This window comes from Cetorhinus maximus, chromosome 11 (assembly GCF_964194155.1).
Source record: "Cetorhinus maximus chromosome 11, sCetMax3.hap1.1, whole genome shotgun sequence".
NCBI classification, from domain to species: Eukaryota; Metazoa; Chordata; class Chondrichthyes; order Lamniformes; family Cetorhinidae; genus Cetorhinus; species Cetorhinus maximus.
In genome coordinates this window covers 51,610,582-51,628,128 of record NC_135889.1, presented here as the reverse complement: position 1 = coordinate 51,628,128, position 17,547 = coordinate 51,610,582, and the positions used below count along the sequence as shown (strand labels likewise).

Genomic DNA, 17,547 nt, shown 5'->3' with positions numbered 1-17,547 from the left:
ACCTGATATTCGCACCTTTTCTGCTTCTGATCTGTCTAAATGATTTTGTGAAAAAGTTGCTTGGAACAACATAGGAATTTTTAATGCACTGTTTTTGCTTTGTAGATTGTTTGTCTTCACGGACACAGCTTAAGTTAGCTGGAAGGCTGGTAAGTCTGATGTTTGTGAAATTAAAACACTATGCTTGCTGTCTAAGACACAATAATAGCAAGTGCATTATTTTATAAAATTTTGTTTTTCAATTGACTGAAAGTTTACCATCCACAAATGACTCTGATGAAATCATAGAGACTGGTTAATTTAAAATATCTATGACAACATGAACCACAAATTTGTGCACCAAGATGACTCCTGGTCCTTGTTGACTTAACTGTTTTCACCTGGATAGTGATCAGAGATCTACAGTGTGGCTCAGCACTCCTTAACTCAAGAAAATTGTCAGTCTCCAATTCTGACTGCTGTTCAATAATCTCCACTGGAAAGCCCATGTATGTGGCTATTGGGTTAAGACAGAATCTGGTTTTTCTGTAATGCAACCTATAGTTGAATAGACTACCAACCCTCATCCTTTTCGTGCCTGCATGTGAAGTAGAGTGAGATACTGAAACATACCTTAGTAGCTGTCCACCGTAGCCAGTGGCAATCAAAACCTTCAGAAATGGAAGTGAGATAATTAACAAAAAATATTTGTAGAGAAATGTGAATCTGTCATGTGTTTTTGTTAGATTAGTTCTCAGTGAAACTTTTGACTCCGCTACCAATTTAGTCTAATTTGTTCTGTGAATGATGCATCGATCAGCATAACAATTTTATTCTCCATGGTTTCCAGCTTCAAATCTTAGTTTACGAATATATAGTCAAGTATATTTTTTCATATCTTCGATCTTGTATTTTATCTAAATAATTTTAAATGGTCTTATAAATTCCAGTAGAGGTTGTAAAAACAGTTGATACAGGTATTTGGAACTTTTTGAACTTAAAAATGAAATGAAATGAAAAAAAAAGAAAAATTTTGGTGAATGTGCTTGTACATCCCCTTCTCTTGTCAGTGTGATAATTGTTGAATTGCACATTGCAGATGGGAGTTTTCAGTATGAGCTGGCAGCTAAGACACATTGCAAGAATGTGTTTGATTTGTTGATACTTTTTTGTTGACAAAAATAGAGCTGTTCAATCTAATTCTGATGTCCATCACCTTGATAAATAAAAGATAACTACAAAATGTATGGTCCATTTGTATGGATGGGCAGCATTTTGGCATTCATGAGTAGTATAATGCGAATTTGTGTTGGTGAATTCCTATCTTTGCTGTATTAACAGAGAGGTGAGCTAATTCAAAACTGAGATGAACGTAGTCATATTAATGCTTTCAACTGTTTTGACTTTGCATTTCTTAAAATATTTCAGAGAATTTTGTAATGTATGCTTAATTTTGAAAAACCCTAGAACTAGGCAAAAAAACCCTAATCTTTAAAATGTCTGTTCCTTGCATTTGATTATTCAAAACCTTTTAATGTTTGGTATTCAATATGGGTTTGGTTCATTCTTAGGAAGGACTTGTTCATGTGGGCTGGATGGATTGCACAAATCAGGCTGAACTTTGCACAGATTTAGAGATAACCTCCAGTATGACAATTTATTTTCCACCTGGTTCTACCATAAAACAGAAAGGTGGGATATTGGTATGTATTTATAGATACACATATATGCAAAACATACATTCAAAGTATTGAGTGTCCATATGTGAAAATTGTTTTTGCTAGGATGTGATCAGTTTTTTAAATCTGAAAATACACAACCGAGATGGTTTAGAAATCTGAGAATGTAATTCGTCAAAGAGCCACTGATCCTCCAGAATCAACTTGAGAGAGTGGCCTGGGCAGAGAATAGAATCACTGGAGAGGAACTGAGTTTGTGGCGGGGTCCAAAACCAATGGCTTTGAACTTCCTTATATTCATTCGGATGAAGTGCAAATAGGCTATTAACACAGGCAATGGAGGGGTCAAGAGAGGTGATGATGGAGTAGAGCTGGATGTTGTGAATGTACACATGGTGCCTGATGTCATGCTGTCACAGAGGGCAATATATAGTCACTGAAATACAAGGAGGGGCCAGGAATGGATCCTTAAGGGATTTCAGATGTTAGAATGCAAGAGTGGGAAGTGAAGACATTGCAGGAGATTTTCTGCCGACTGGATAAGTAAGGTTGGAGCCAGGCGAGGGCAATTCCATTCATCTGGAAAGTGGAGGAGAGGCATTGGCACAGTGTGGTCAACTGTCAAAAAGCTGCAGACAGGTTGAGAAGGATGAGCAAGGATGGTGCACTATGGTAGCAGTAACAGAGGATATCATACATGGCTTGTTTAGGGCAGTTTCAGTGCTGGGGCAGGTTTCCAATCCGATTGGAAAGGTTTGAATATGTAGTTACAGGAAAGATGGAAATTAATTTGGGAGGCAGCAGAACGTTCAAGGATTTTGAAGAGGAAAGGGAGTTGGTAATGGGGTGGTAGTTTACAAGAATGGAGAATTTCTTCTGCATATTAAGTTTTGTCTTTTGGTATGAAATTAAGTCTTGCTTCCAGAATTATTTAGGATCAGCATGGATACTTACACCTTGAGACCACCTAAACATTGCTGGCGTTATATTGCAATTTGTGGACTGGTTAAGCTGGCAGTAACTGCTTGAGCTACCTGCTTCACTGCCCTTTTCTGGAGCATCCTAACTTGGATACCAAAAAGCCTACCTCTCGTCTTTATCTGTCAACACAACCTCCAGCATTGCACCTGAGAACCATGAAGCTTTGATTCACAGCAGGCTCCTGAATCCTAACCCTCCTGCTAGTTAAAGCTCCTTGTTTTTCGCTCTCGCGCTCCCTCCCTCTCTAAAGTTACTTGTTCGGAGGTGGCAAGCTCAACAGTTATGTCTTGTATAAGGACCCAAGGCCAACCAGTGACTAAGAATTGATTGTTCAGTGGATTATATTTTGTTTACCATCCTATAGTGAAGAAGTCCAGAGGCAGGTTAAGGGCATTTTCACAGATGCTTCCTGGGTATTGCCAAGTTGGGTTTCAGTTGACATCATATTAGTTAATGAAGCAACCCTCATATGTTTACCAAAAGTAACTATCCAGATTTTTCTGTAAATCACATCCCCTTTGACAGATTGGGCCTGATAAATAGGATTAAGGCTTCTGTGCAGAGAATTCCTCATAATGTTGTATTAGTTGGGGAGGCTGAGGCGTAGTGATATTGTCACTTGGCTGGTAATCCAGAGACTCAGGATAATCTCCTGAGGAACAAAAACAGAAAATGCTGGAAAAACACAGCAGGTCTAACAGCATCTGTGGAGAGAAAGACAGAGTTAACGTTTCGAGTCCACATGACTTCTTCAGAGCTGAGAAGAGTCAAATGGACTCGAAACGTTAACTCTGTCTTTCTCTCCACAGATGCTTTTAATTTTTCCAGCATTTTCTGTTTTTGTTTCAGATTTCCAGCATCCGCAGTATTTTGCTTATAACCTTCTGGGGACCGGAGTTCGAATCCCGTCACGGCAGATGGTGAAATTTGAATTCAATAAACATCTGGAATTTTAAAGTTTAATGATGACCGTGAAACTATTGCCAATTGTCGTAAAAACCCATCTGGTTCACTAATGTCCTTTAGGGAAGGAAACCTGCCATCCTTACCTGGTCTGACCTGCATGTGACTCCAGACCCACTGCTCTTGACACTTAAAAGCACTCTGAACAAGGGCAATTAGGGATGGGTAATAAATGCTGGCCTAGCCCACATCCCATGAAGGAATAAAAACAATTTTTGACGTCAGTGACGTGGGTTCAATCCCTGTATCGGCTGTGTAGCTGATGGATGTCTGCCTCCTTGTCCCATGCTTGATGCAGAGTGGTGCCCTTCAAGCTATCTAACCACTTGTCTCTCTCTAACAAAGAGAGATGTCTATGGTCCCTCATAGACTGTGGCTAATTACAATTTTAATTACAAAAATGGTTGGGCAAAATTACCTTTCTGTCTTGCATGTCGTGTATAAATTGCTTTTTACAACTCCTTTGTAGCCTATTTTAAATTATTTTTCCACAGTTTCTCAAGAGCCTGGATACCAGAGAAATTTATATTGAAGTTATGCAGTATTTACCAAACCTGGAAAAGCTCACTGAACATTCATTCCAGGTATGGCCAAATGGAAACTGAAATAACAGTGGAATAGAAATGTACTCTGTGTAGCAAAGAAACAACAAAAATAACTTCATCCTCTTCTTTTCCAGAGCAAGTTAGCCCACCATCGCTGGCTGATTTTCTTTAAGTTTGGTGACACAACAGAGTCTGGTGATTATGAGTTTAAAAAGACTAAGGTTCTTCTACAAAGTGACAATATCCAGGTACAACTGCTAAAGTGTGTTAAATGATCATTAAATGTATGATCAAGCTGATTCCATTTGGTTACGGTGTTAAAGCAGTTTGTAACTGATGTGGCAGTTGGAGTATTAGATTTGGCCTCAGCATTCCTGGGTTAGAGAGGAGAAAATTAGCACTCGTTCTCACTCCTTATCATTTTACATGACCCCTGCATGGGCTGAGGACAGATTCATGTTTGGTTGTGACATTGTATGCAGTCCAAAAAGCTGTCAGCATTCACTGTCCAAGCTTATATCTGAAGAATGAAAAAAAGGATATATTTCAATTTAATTGCCTAAGGATAACCACGTTGTACCATTTTACAAATGGACACTCTATTCGCTTTCTTTAATGTAGCTCCCTATATATGCTTACCCAAAAAATATATTACAGTGAAGTGGTTTTAGTGGCTTACCTCCTCAGACTGATTTTTTTGTACTTGAAGTGCATGAAGTATCTTATATGGTACTTGCAGATACTTGCAAATGTAATGTACAGATTACATTTATCTGTAATAAATGCACAGATATATTTGTATACATTTTTGTAGTGCTGCATTATTGAAATTTGATAGGGCTGGGTTTTTTACTTCATATAGGGGATCTTGAGTCAAACAGAAAAGGGATAAATGACTTGCTGGATGTCATTGAGCTCTATGAGCAATATAAGTTCTCTGGAGATGTTACTATGGGCAGCAAGGAATTGGGATTTCCCTGGACCCTGGGGTAGGACTATGGAACAGGACTGAAGTGGGAAGACCGTACTCCATAGCGAGGCCATTTATCGTTGCAGTAGCCACTGTAACACACAATTAAATTTGCAGTTTGTAAATGCATTGAAGATTTCCAAATAAGCCTTCATCAGCTGTTTGCAAAGGTTATGAGAATCAGCCTCCATGGGCAGAAAATTTTTGCCCCGTGGGCGGGTGCACGCCCGTCCGACCCGAACTGGAGTAAAATAGTGCGTGATGATGTCGGGTGAGCGTCCTGACGTCGCGCACTCGTGTGATATTTCACTCGCCCGAGTGGCACTTGCTATTAATTAAGCAGCCACTTAAGCCCCTTAACAGTCCAATTGACTGATTTTTTTTTTCTTTGCCCGTGCAATTTTCTGCTCGTCGCACAGGCAAAACGGGCAGGCGGCCAGCCGATATTTTCACAAACATCATCTAAGGGTGGGATAAAAAGGGTCGGCAACATTGCCAGTGTGAGTAGTCCGGCGTTTTGGAGATAGTTTGCAGCTGGTTGCTTATTGATACTTGTCAGCCTCATCTGTTTGGGGCTTCATTCTTAGCATTTCCAGGCTTCATTTTAGGACTTATTGCTGTCTGCCAGGCACCTGGAGAATTAAGACAATGTGGACCTTTCCAGGTACCAGACAGCCTTCCCTTACCCTGGTAATGGGAATTGTGTTCTCTGCTGGAGGTACCTCTTCTGAAGAGGAAGAGAGGGGCAGAAGGGAGAGGAGGCCAGATGTCTCAGTGAAGTTTCCAGGGGAAGGACCTGTGGGAGGAGAGGCGCAGGCACAAGAGGCGCGGGGCCAGCAGGTAGTCCAAGGCGGAGGGGGCCACAGAAGATGCCACTATCGTGCTATCAGAGTTTACAGGCGGCGATGCAGCTACCTCAATATGTCTGAGGTGCAATGTCGAAGGAGGCTCCGCCTCTCAAGGGAGAGTGTGACCTCCGTTTGCCAGATGATTGGTCCTGAGATCAGCTCCAACCAGGACACCCCATGCCAGTGGCTCTGAAGATCACAGTGGCCCTCAACTTCTATGCCTCCGGCTCTTCCCAGGGGTCAATGGGAGATCTGTGTGGGGTCTCCCAATCAGTCCACAGTTGTGTCAAGCTGGCGATAGAGCTCTGTTCAGGCAGGTGCTGACCTTTAGTCTTTACCAAAAGGATAAGGCCAGCCAGACTGAACGAGCCAGAGGCTTTACAGTGATTGCTGGGTTTCCCCACGTCCAGGGTGCCATCGACTGCACACATGTGGCCTTCGAGGCGCCAGCGGGTCAGCCGGGTGCCTTCGTCAAAGGGAAGGGATTCCACTCCACGAACGTGCAGATAGTCTGTGACCACAGGATGCAGATTCTGCAAGTTTGTGCAAGGAACCCTGGCAGCTCCCATGACGCTTACATCCTCCGATGCCCCCAGGTGCTGAGGCTGTTCAGTGCTCCAGTCCAACTGGGTGGATGGCTGCTGGTGACGAGGGCTTTCCATTGAAGAGGTGGCTTATGATGCCTCTTCGCCGCCCAAGAACAGAGGCAGAGATGCGTTACAATAAAGACTCATGCCTCAAGGATGGTGGTAGAGAGGACCATTGGTCTTCTGAAGATGCACTTCAGATGCCTGGACCAATCAGGGGGAGCACTACAATGCTCCCCAGAGTGGGTGTCACTGATGTGGTTACATGCCGCACACACCTCAATCTGGCACATGCAAGGGGGGACCCACTGGAGGAAAAGGATCTTGAGGCAGCTGCACAGGCCACAGATGATGAGTCCAGCAGTGAGTCCGAAGAGTAGCAGGGTGAGGAGAACACTGAAGGCATGGAGCCAGAACTCAGTAACCTGCAGGGAGGCAGGGATGCCTTGATCCAATGTTCCTTCAGCTAGGTTCCTAAAGATCAGCTTCAAACGCATGCCAGGGCTGCCACCTCCATCCCGGATGTCTGAAAGGACCCTTTCATTTGAACACAAAGAACATTCAATGCCAGCACAATAAAGGTCAGAGCCACCTACGTCCAGCATTACATTCTGGTGTTCCCCACACCAATAAAATAAAAAGATGAAGCATACTCAGGCCATGAAGACAAAAATAAAATTTGTCATTCTGACAAATCAGTAACATTAACAGAAAAGTTTCTGGTATTCAACATCGGACCAGTATACATAAAGTAAACAAAAATTAACATAAAATCACCCATCACCTGCCCCTCTTGTGCTCATGGTGCTTTTAACTTACATATGCGAGGGCTACGTCTAGGTCCTCCCCCCTCACTGGCACCGGCATTGGAGACAGCCTTCTGTCTTGATGACCTTGGTGGTCAACATCTGGCCAGTGGAGCCTGTGCTGGCCCCGCCTGGGAGGGTGAGGCCAGTGCCACGGCTGGCCTCTGCCTAGTCTCCGCAGCCTCATCAAATGCCATGGTCACTGGCGAATAAGCTGCTGCCGTCATCCAGAGCACCCTGAGAGGAGCCCACAGAGATGTCAGGCAGCTCATGCACCAACATGAGGTCGCTGTGGACCTCCCTGCACACCATTGATGGACGGGCACCTAACTGGGGTACTGGGTGCCTCATTCATCTCCCATACTGATAGTGACCACCTGAGATCATTGCCTGTGTGAGGGCTTGCAGGTCCGAGGGCATCCCCAGAAACATCAGGATTCTATCCCTGGAGCTGCCTCTCCATGAGAGTCACCACTCTCTCAATGGAGGAGGCAGTGCAATCAGCCATGAGGGTCAACGCAGTGCTCATGCTCTGATTGGACTCCTCCATCATGGAGACCATGGCACGCAGACCCTCATGGATCTCTGCCAGATCCTCCCGCACATATCGCTGAACATCCAGATCTACTGCCTAATGGATGACTCCAAAGGCTCATCATTAGCCTTCGACTGAGCATCATTCTGGTCCCCAGCAGTCCTCCAATTGCCGTCACCCTGGGCATTCTCTGCCTCCACCTGCAGCTCAAACGATTGTGAAGTGCCCTCACCAATGTGCACTGAGATACTAGCCACCACTCTAATGCCCACCGAGGTGCTGGTATCTCCGCTGGTGCCTGATTTAAAGAGTGGGTGTGACGCAGGTGCAAATGGAGCCTGGTGGTCCTCCGGTGTCAGGGGTGGCCCTTCAGGGTCCAGAGATCGAACGCTTGCTGGAGAACCTAAAAGGGAGAAGAAGGACACGTCATTAGTTAAAGTCATCACACTGTCACACTGCATGCCAGACACCCTGGCGAGACAACGGAGATCTGCATCATGGTACTCTCGTCTTCCAATGATCAATGGGGATTCCAGGTTCGAGGCTTACATCAATGAAGAGACTACACTAGAATTGTTGCACAAGCCAAAATTCTCGCCTCTGTGCACCGCACTCTTACCTTCATCTGGCACCTCTGCCTCTCTGCAGCTAGTTGCACGTGGGGCGTGCCAGCGCTCAAGCTCCAGGGCATCTTGCTCATACCTCGAAAGGATTAGGAGGCTAGCAGGTCCTCCGCCAGTCCTAACCTTCTGATATTGTTGTAGGCAGTCTTCTCCTGAAACAACAGAGAAGCATTGATTAGCCCACTCTGTACATGCAGTGCCATTGCAGCCTGGCCAACCCCAGCTGAGGAGCACCTGGCAGGGCACTTCTGAGTCGTGGCCCTCGAGCCACAAGGCAACCAGTCCGAGCAGCCAGGGCTCACCCCCTTGGCCAGCTCCGCGTGATTGACAGTTGGCACTCCGACTCTAGCATCCCTGAGGTCCACGGGCAGACAGCCACATCTGCACACTGACCTATGCCCACATGGTACTCGCCCTTCCTGAATGCAGCAGGTCATTGAAATGCTTCCGGCACTGCACCCAGGAGCGCTGCACTATGTCACGGCTGCTGACCAGTGCTGCCACTTCCCCTCATGCCCTCTTGGTGAGATGCGGTGGCCTCCTCCTCCCATCCCTGGGGACAAGGCTGTCCCTCCTGGAAGCCACCACCTCCAAGAGGACAGTGAGGCACTCATCAGAAAAGCAGGGGGCTGAGTGCCCAGCCGACCTGCCCTTCCGCTTGCCATGTCCAGCTGCACTCTGGTCCATCATGCCGGCTGAGGGAATGTCCTCCGTGGCAGCCTTCCAGGGTTGCCATTGGATCTGGCGACCGACGGGCCCCTCCCCCCACGGCCCTTCTCATCCATTACGGAGCTGCATTTCATGTTGGGCAAGCCTTAATTGGCCCACCAACATGAAACCGTGGTCGGGGCCCGATCGCAGTCGGCGGTCCGTTTCACAGCCGATCCCGGGCCTGCCCGTCGCGCCCGCCCGACGAAGGGAAAATCCTGCCCCATGTATCTATCCAATTCCTTCAGTACATGACTCAGATTTTACTCTGAGCTACACAAGCTGTTTTCTTTTGTCATGATGGATTAGTGGAAGCAGATGATTTTGTGTGGAGCCCTATTAAGGGGGGATTCTGGGGTTTTTGTCATCCTGGATTTGGTGTTGAGTCTGGAAGAAATGGTGGTGGGATGGATCCTAATGAGCTGCAGGAAGCTTATGATCAGTCTTTTGCCTATTTTACTGAAGCACTTCTTATGTTCTTTGAAAATGCTTGCAGTAAGGACCTCGAGGATATTGCTGCTCCACCATGGGGGAAGAAAGGGCTAACAGCAGGCTTTTCTCCAGTCTGCCCAGGTCAGGGTGTTAACATGCCTTCTACTCATCTTTTCTGGGATTCTGTGCAAGCAAAGAGGTGGAGAAGCAGGTGGAAAGGCAGCACTAGTCTGTATGAGCTTTCAAGCATTGACTCCTATAGCTGAGATGTTCAGTAGTAGTGTTGCCTAAAGTTAGGAAGATTGAAAGGTTCTTTGATGACTTATTAGGTTTACTCAGTAAGCTAAAAGCAAAATACTGTGGGTACTGGAAATCTGAAACAAAAACAGAAAATGCTGGAAAAACTCAGCAGGTCTAACAGCATCTGTGGAGAGAAAGACAGAGTTAATGTTTCGAGTCCATATGACTCTTCTTCACATCTTACCCAGTAAGCCGTCTGCTATAAGATCAATAACCTCACAAATCTAGGTTCAAACCCTTGATTTTGTTAAGTTAACTGAATTCATTTGGACTACGGTTGTGGTATTACAGTCATCCTCAGTGGCCATGGATACATGGAATAACATGTCAGGAACTGTTTTATGATTATATCTAGTGCCCCTACTGGACGTACATTAGTTAAGAATGGGACTGGGCTTGTCATTGATGTCAAATAGCCAACCAAGAATTATGACAATGAGTGAGGCTCTAAATGACAATAATCACCTATTGAATCATACCCCAGCAAGGAGTCAACACCTTCAAGAAGGCAGAAAGTTGGTGTCAGGAGGAAGAAGTTAGGATTGCTTAACTTCCCTGCTTGCGTGTGAAGTTGATGTTGCCACACCTGTATTTTTGGCTGCCTCCTTGCCTGAAAGAAAATTTACTTTAAAACCTTGTTTCTGTTAACACCTTGTTTTTTTTAATTATGTACAAACTGGAGATTTATATAATTTTTTTTCAAGTGACGTCAGCAAAGTTCAATAATAATCTTTATTTTATCTGCATGCCACAATTTACTTTCATGATAAAGTACTTCAACACAGATGATAATGTTTTTCCAGGTTGGAACTTTTGACTGCCATGTAGGATCACATATCTGCAAGAGCCTCTACATTTACCAGCCTTGTGTTGTAATATTCAAAGGCAGTGGAACAGGTGCCTTTGAAATACATCATGGTAAGAACTCTGTTCTTGAGTTACCATGGCAATTATGAAAACAACATTTTTCTAATATCTTGGTGTTCTTTATAAGTTATTCCTGTTCTGGACACATTACTTGTGGAAGATAATTTCTGGGGCAAGCTTTGACTAACAACAGGAAGAGGTTGTCAAATATGCCTTTTGTTGGTATGCATTTTATCAGTTTGGCAGAGTGACAGTACATGTGGCTCTACATCAAAAGATTGTGGGTTGAGGCCCCAGTCCAAGACTTCAGTACATGGTCCAGGCTGACACATCAGTGCCGCGATGTGAGTGGTGCTGTCTTTCAGATCAGAAATTGAACCAAGAGCCTGTCTGCCCTTTCAGACGGATGTCAAAGAAGCCATGCCACTATTTGAAGTTGATTTAGGCCTGAATCTTTCAGTTGGTATGTGGGAGCAGGCCCGACACGCCAGGGTGTAAAATGACATGCGATGACGTTGGGCGTGCGTCCTGATGTCATTGCGCTCTCTCGCGACGTTTCGTTCGGCGGGCACACCCTGGAGTTGGTTGCGCGCCCGCCGATATTTAAACAGCCTATTAAGGCCATTAAGGAAGCAATTAAGGTGAACTTTACGCTGCCCATCCAACCTTACGGTTGGCGGGCAGGCGAAAAGGCCATACGGCCTTTATGTTTTTTAGGAAACCTCATCCACAAGCGGGATGAGGTTTCCTAAAGCTTCTATTAATTAAATTTTAAAAATTTCTGAAATATGAATACATGTCCCATCTCATGTGACACAGTCACATGAGGGGACATGTTTAATTAAACTTTTAATCCACTTATTTATTTCAAAAGCACTTCAATCTCCCTGAGGCATCTCCATGGCTCAGGGAGATTGAAGCGTTCTTTCGCGCACATGCACAAAAAAGCGCTGGCCCCGAATCTCTCCCCCCCCCCCCCCCCCCCCCCCCCCCCCAGCCCGTACAGGCAGCACTGAGCGCTGCCACTTGTGCCTTACGCTGAGCGAGCCCTAATTGGTCCTCCCATGTAAAAAGGCACCTGGGGGCCGATCGCATGCTGAAAAACTCAGGCTTTAGAGTTCTTTTGTTATGCTGCCCAACAATTATCTGTTAACCAGTACCACCAAAAAAATTACCCACAGGACAACAGGAACTACACTCCATAAATAACTCGTTGGTTGTGAAATAGTTTTTGATGCCCTCAAGTTGTGTCAGCAAGTTATTTCTTTTCACACATGTAGCATTTGCGTCTTCTGCAAAGAAATCCTTTGCCTAGGATATTCTCTCTCTCTCTCTCTCTCTCTCTAGATTGAATATGAAATATGTAATTGTTTTATAGTTTATATTGCATCCATATTTCATGATGCATTTTATCCTAAAAGGTAAGAAGGTTCTCTATGACATAGTGTCGTTTGCCAGAGAGAGCATCAATGCACCCGTTATCACATTGAGTCCGAAGAACTTTCCAAAGAAAGAAAGGGAACCTTGGCTTGTGGATTTTTTTGCACCAGTAAGTTCGTTCTTGAAATATATTTTAAATATAGAAAATATGTTAACAATGCTGGCTTACAAGTCATTTCACTGATTGTAGCATTGTGGTGTGGTCTAATTTTTTTATGTACTTGGTAAAAGAACCCACAGCTGCAATCTGATTTTTACTGATTTTGCCACAAATTGGAGCTTGGCAATAATGCAAATAATGTGGTTCTTGTAACTGCTGTATTGATCTAAATTGGAGCATGGTAACACTGTGGGCAAGGGTGGGTGGGTTTGCGGACAGTACGAGATGAACACAGCATAGATGTAAGAAGGTTACAGTTAAGACAGTGCTGATGCGGGGAAGCGGTGGCGTAGTGGTAACGTCACTGGACTAACAATCCAGAGGCCCAGGCTAATGCTCTGAGGATACGGGTTAAAATCCCACCACAGCAGCTGGTGGAACTCAAATCCAATTAATAAATCTAAAATTAAAAGCTAGTCTTGGCAATAGGGATCATGAAATCATTACTGATTGTCATTAGAACTCATCTGGTTCACTAATGTTCTTTAGGGAAGAAAATCTTTTACTCACGTGGTTTGGTCTACATGTGTCTCTGGACCCACAGCAATGTGGTAGACTCTTAAATGCCCTCTGAAATGGCCTAGCAAGCCACTCAGTTGTATCAAACCATTACAAAGTTTAAAAGGAATGAAACCAGACAAGCCACCTGGCATCAACCTAGGCACTGGAAACCACACTGGAAACAACCCCAAGCCCTGTTGACCATGCAAAGTCCTCCTTACTAACAGCTGGGGCCTTGTGCCAAAATTGGCAGAGCTGTCTCACAGACTAGTCAAGCGACAGCCTGACATGGCCATCCTCACTGAATCATACCTTACAATGTCCCAGACACCACCATAATCATTCCTACTGCCACCTCTGGTGGGTATGTTCTGTCCCACTGACAGGACAGAGCCGGCAGAGGCGACAGCACGGTGGTAATTCAAATGGGAGGGAGTTTCCCTGGGGAACCCTCAACATAGACTCTGGACCTCATGAAGTCTCATGGCAGCAGGGCAAACACGGGCAAGGAAACCTCCTGCTGGTTGCCACCTACCGCCACCCCCCACACCTCCCCACTTAGTTCATGAACACCAACGTCCATGTAGAACACCACTTGGCAGATGCACTGAGGGTGGAAATGGTACAGAATGTACTCTGGATGAAGGACTCCAAAGTCCATCACCATGGGATGGCTCGGTAGCACCTCTACTGATTGAGCTGGCTGAGTCCTAAAAGAAATAGCTGCTAGTCTGGGTCTGCAGCAGGTGGTGAGGGAACCAACAAGAGGGAAAAACCTACTTGACCTTGTCCTCACCAATCTATCTGTTGCAGATGCACCTGTCCATGACAGTGTTGGTAGGAATGAACACCACACAGTCCTTATGTAGACAAAGCCCCATCTTCACGTTGAGGATACCCTCCAACATGTTGTGTGGCACTACCACCGTGCTAAATGGGATAGATTTCGAACAGAACCAGCAACTCAAAATTGGGCAACCATGAGGCGCTGTGGGCCAATAGCAGCAACAGAATTGTACTCAACCACAACCTGTAACCTCATGGTCTGGCATATCCCCCACCCTACCATTACCACCAAGCCAAGGGATCAACCCTGGTTCAATGAAGAGTGCAGGAGGGCATGCCAGGAGCAGCACCAGGCTTACCTAAAAATGAGTTGTCAACCTGGTGAAGCTATAACTCAGGACTACTTGCATGCTAAGCAACAAGCGACAGACTTGTTAAGCTAAGCGCTTACTGCTAAGCGCTTTCACAATTAACGGATCAGATCTAAGGTCTGCAGTCCTGCCACATCCAATTGTGAGTGGTGGTGGACACTTAAACAACTCAGTGGAGGAGGAGAAGGAGGCTCCACAAATATCCCCAACCTCAGTGATGGGGGAAACCCAGCACATTAGTGCAAAAGATAAGGCTGAAGCATTTGCAACAATCTTCAGCCAGAAATTCCGAGTGGCTGATCCCACATCACTGGGTGTTAAGTCATAATCATGATAAGTGGATGTTAAGTGCTCTAATTTTTCAATTATAGTACTTAACTATAGTTGTAATATATAGTGTCTATAATATATATATGCCTTATATAAATATATACTGCATATACAATATAAATATAGAAACATAGAAAATAGAAGCAGGAGTAGGTCATTCGGCCCTTCGAGCCTGCTCCGTCATTCATTATGATCATGGCTGATCCTGTATCTCAATGCCATACTCCTCTCCCCATACCCCTTGATGCCTTCAGAGTCTAGAAATCTATCTATTTTCTTCTTAAATATATTCAGTGACTTGGCCTTCACAACCCTCTGTGGCAGAGAATTCCACAGGTTCGCCAACCTCTGAGTGAAAAAGTTTCACATCATCTCAGTCCCAAATGACCCTGTATCCTGAGATTGTGGCCCCTTGCTCTAGACCCCACCCCGGCAGAGGAAACATCATCCCTGCATCCAGTCTGTCCATCCCTGTCAGAATTTTATGTTTCAATGAGATCTCCTCTCAATTCTTCTAAACTCCAGTGAATACAGGCCTAGTCAGCCCAATCTCTCCTCATACGACAATCCTGCCATCCCAGGAATCAGTCTAATGAACCTTCGCTACACTCCCTCTATGACAAGGAGACCAAAACTGCTCACAATACTCCAGGTGTGGTCTCACCAAGGCCCTGTATACCTGCAGCAAGACATCCTTGCTTCTGTACTCTTGCAATGAAGGCCAACATAATATTTGCCTTTTTAACTGCTTGCTGCACCTGAATGCTTGCTTTCAGTGGTTTGTGTACAAGGACACCCAGATCCCTTTGTATATCAACATTTTCCAATCTATCACCATTTAAATAATACTCTGCCATTCTGTTTTTCCTACCAAAGTGGATTATTTCACACTTATCCACATTATACTGCATCTGCCATATATTTGTCCACTCACTCAACTTGTCTAATCGGCTTGAAGCCTCTTAACATTCTCCTCACCGCTCACATTCCCACATTCCCACCTAGTTTTGTGTTGTCAGCAAATTTGGAAATATTACATTTGGTTCCCTCATCCAAATCATGGAAAAAATTTATGAATAGCTGGGGCCCAAGCGCTGATCCCTGCAGTACCCCATGACCCATTTATTCCTACTCTGTTTCCTGTCTGCTAACTAATTCTCAATCCATGCCAATATATTACCCCCAATCCCATGTGCTTTAATTTTACACACTAACCTGTGGGATTTTATCAAAAGCTTTCTGAAAATCCAAATACACCACATCCACTGGTTTTCCCCTATCTATTCTGCTAGTTACATCCTCAAAAAACTCCAGTACGTTTGTCAAACATGATTTCCCTTTCATAAATCCATGTTGACTTTGTCTAATCCTATTGATATTTTCTAAGTGTCCTGTTATCACATCCTTTATAATAAACCCTAGCATTTTCCCTATCACTGATGTTAGGCTAACTGTCCTGTAATTCCCGATTTTTATCCTTCCCTCCTTTTTTAAATAGTGGGGTTACATTTGCCACTTCGAATCAGCCGGGACTGTTCCAGAATCTGCAGAATTTTGGAAGATGACAACCAATGCATCCACTATTTCCATGACCACCTCCTTTAGTATCCTGGGATGTAGATTATCAGGCCCAGGGGATTTATCGGCTTTCCGTCCCATTAATTTCTCCAGCACTGTTTTTGCAGTAATACTAATTTCCTTCAATTCCTCCTTCTCACTAGATCCTCGATTCCCTAGCATTTTTGGGAAGTTATTTGAGTCTTCCTCCGTGAAGACAGAACTAAAGTAGTTTTTTAATTGCTCTGCCATTTTCTTGGTCTCTATTATAAATTCTCCAGTTTCAGACTGTAAGGGACCTACATTTGTCTTCACTAATCTTTTTCTTCTTACGTACTTATAGAAGCTTTTACAATCCTCTTTTATGTTCCTTGCAAGTTTACTCACAAACTCTATTTTCCCCCTCTTAATCAATCTCTTGGTTCTCCTTTGCTGAATCCTAAACTGCTCCTAATCCTCAGGCTTGCTACTTTTTCTAGCAACTTTATATGACACCTCTTTGGATCTAATACTATCCTTAATTTCTTTTGTTAGCCATGGATGGGCCACTTTTCCTGTTATGTTTTTGCGCAAGAAAGGAATATATAACTGCTGCAATGCGTACATTCGTTCTTTAAATATTAGCCATTGTTTATCCACCATCATGCCTTTTAGTGAAGCTCCCCAATCTATCTTAGCCAACTCATGCCTCACACCTTCGTAGTTTCCTTTGTTTAGAGTTAGGACCCTAGTTTTGGATTGGACTACTTCACTTTCCAGCCTAATGAAGAATTCTATCATGTATGGTCGCTGTTCCCTAAAGGACCACGCACAACAAGATTATTAATTAACCTCTTCTCATTACACAAAACCAAATCTAGAATAGCCTGTTCCCTGGTTGGTTCCTTGACGTACTGGTCTAAAAAACTCCAGGAATACACTCCAGGAATTCATCCGCCACAGTATTATTGCTAATTTGGTTTGCCCAGTCTATTAAAGTCACCCATGATTACTGTAGCACCCTTGTTACATGCATCTCTAATTTCTTGTTTAATACCGTCCCCTACCTTACCACTACTGTTTGGAGGCCTATAGATAACTCCCACTAATGTTTTCCACCCTTGTTGCTTCTTGGCTCCACCCAGACCTGATTCTATATCTAGATTTTCTGAGCCAATATCCTCTCTCACTATTGCATTGATTTCATCCTTAACTAACAATGCCATGCCACCTCCTTTTCCTTTTTGCCTGTCTGTCCCAAATATCGAGTACCCTCAGATATTCAGTTCCCAGCCTTGGTCACCCTGCAGCCATATCTCTGTAATCTCAATCATATCGTACCCATTTACATCTATTTGTGCTGTTAATTCGTCTACCTTATTGCGAATGCTCTGTACATTCAGATACAGTGTCTTTAGACTTGTCTTTTTACACTTTTTTTCTGTACAATGGCTCTGTTTGCTGCTAGCCCCTGTTTCCCCTGCCTTCCACTTTTACTTTTTACTTTTCTGTCTTTCATTTCTAACTTTGTTTCCCTCTCTTGTGTCTGCCCACTCAGGTTCCCATCCCCCTCTCCCACAGTACTAGCAAACATCCCTGC

The 17,547-nt window shown here is 44.3% G+C and overlaps 1 protein-coding gene across 2 annotated transcripts in view; it reads left to right on the top strand.

Moving 5' to 3' along the window:
- Positions 1-17,547, top strand: part of dnajc10 (DnaJ (Hsp40) homolog, subfamily C, member 10) — an 80,995-nt gene that overhangs the window by 34,057 nt on the left and 29,391 nt on the right. For both annotated transcript variants that reach the window (XM_078551924.1, XM_078551922.1), the window contains exons 9-14: positions 106-149; positions 1,551-1,682; positions 4,097-4,186; positions 4,282-4,395; positions 10,760-10,874; positions 12,245-12,372. In XM_078551924.1, the coding sequence (XP_078408050.1) occupies positions 106-149; positions 1,551-1,682; positions 4,097-4,186; positions 4,282-4,395; positions 10,760-10,874; positions 12,245-12,372 (623 nt within the window). The remainder of the gene's footprint in view (positions 1-105; positions 150-1,550; positions 1,683-4,096; positions 4,187-4,281; positions 4,396-10,759; positions 10,875-12,244; positions 12,373-17,547) is intronic.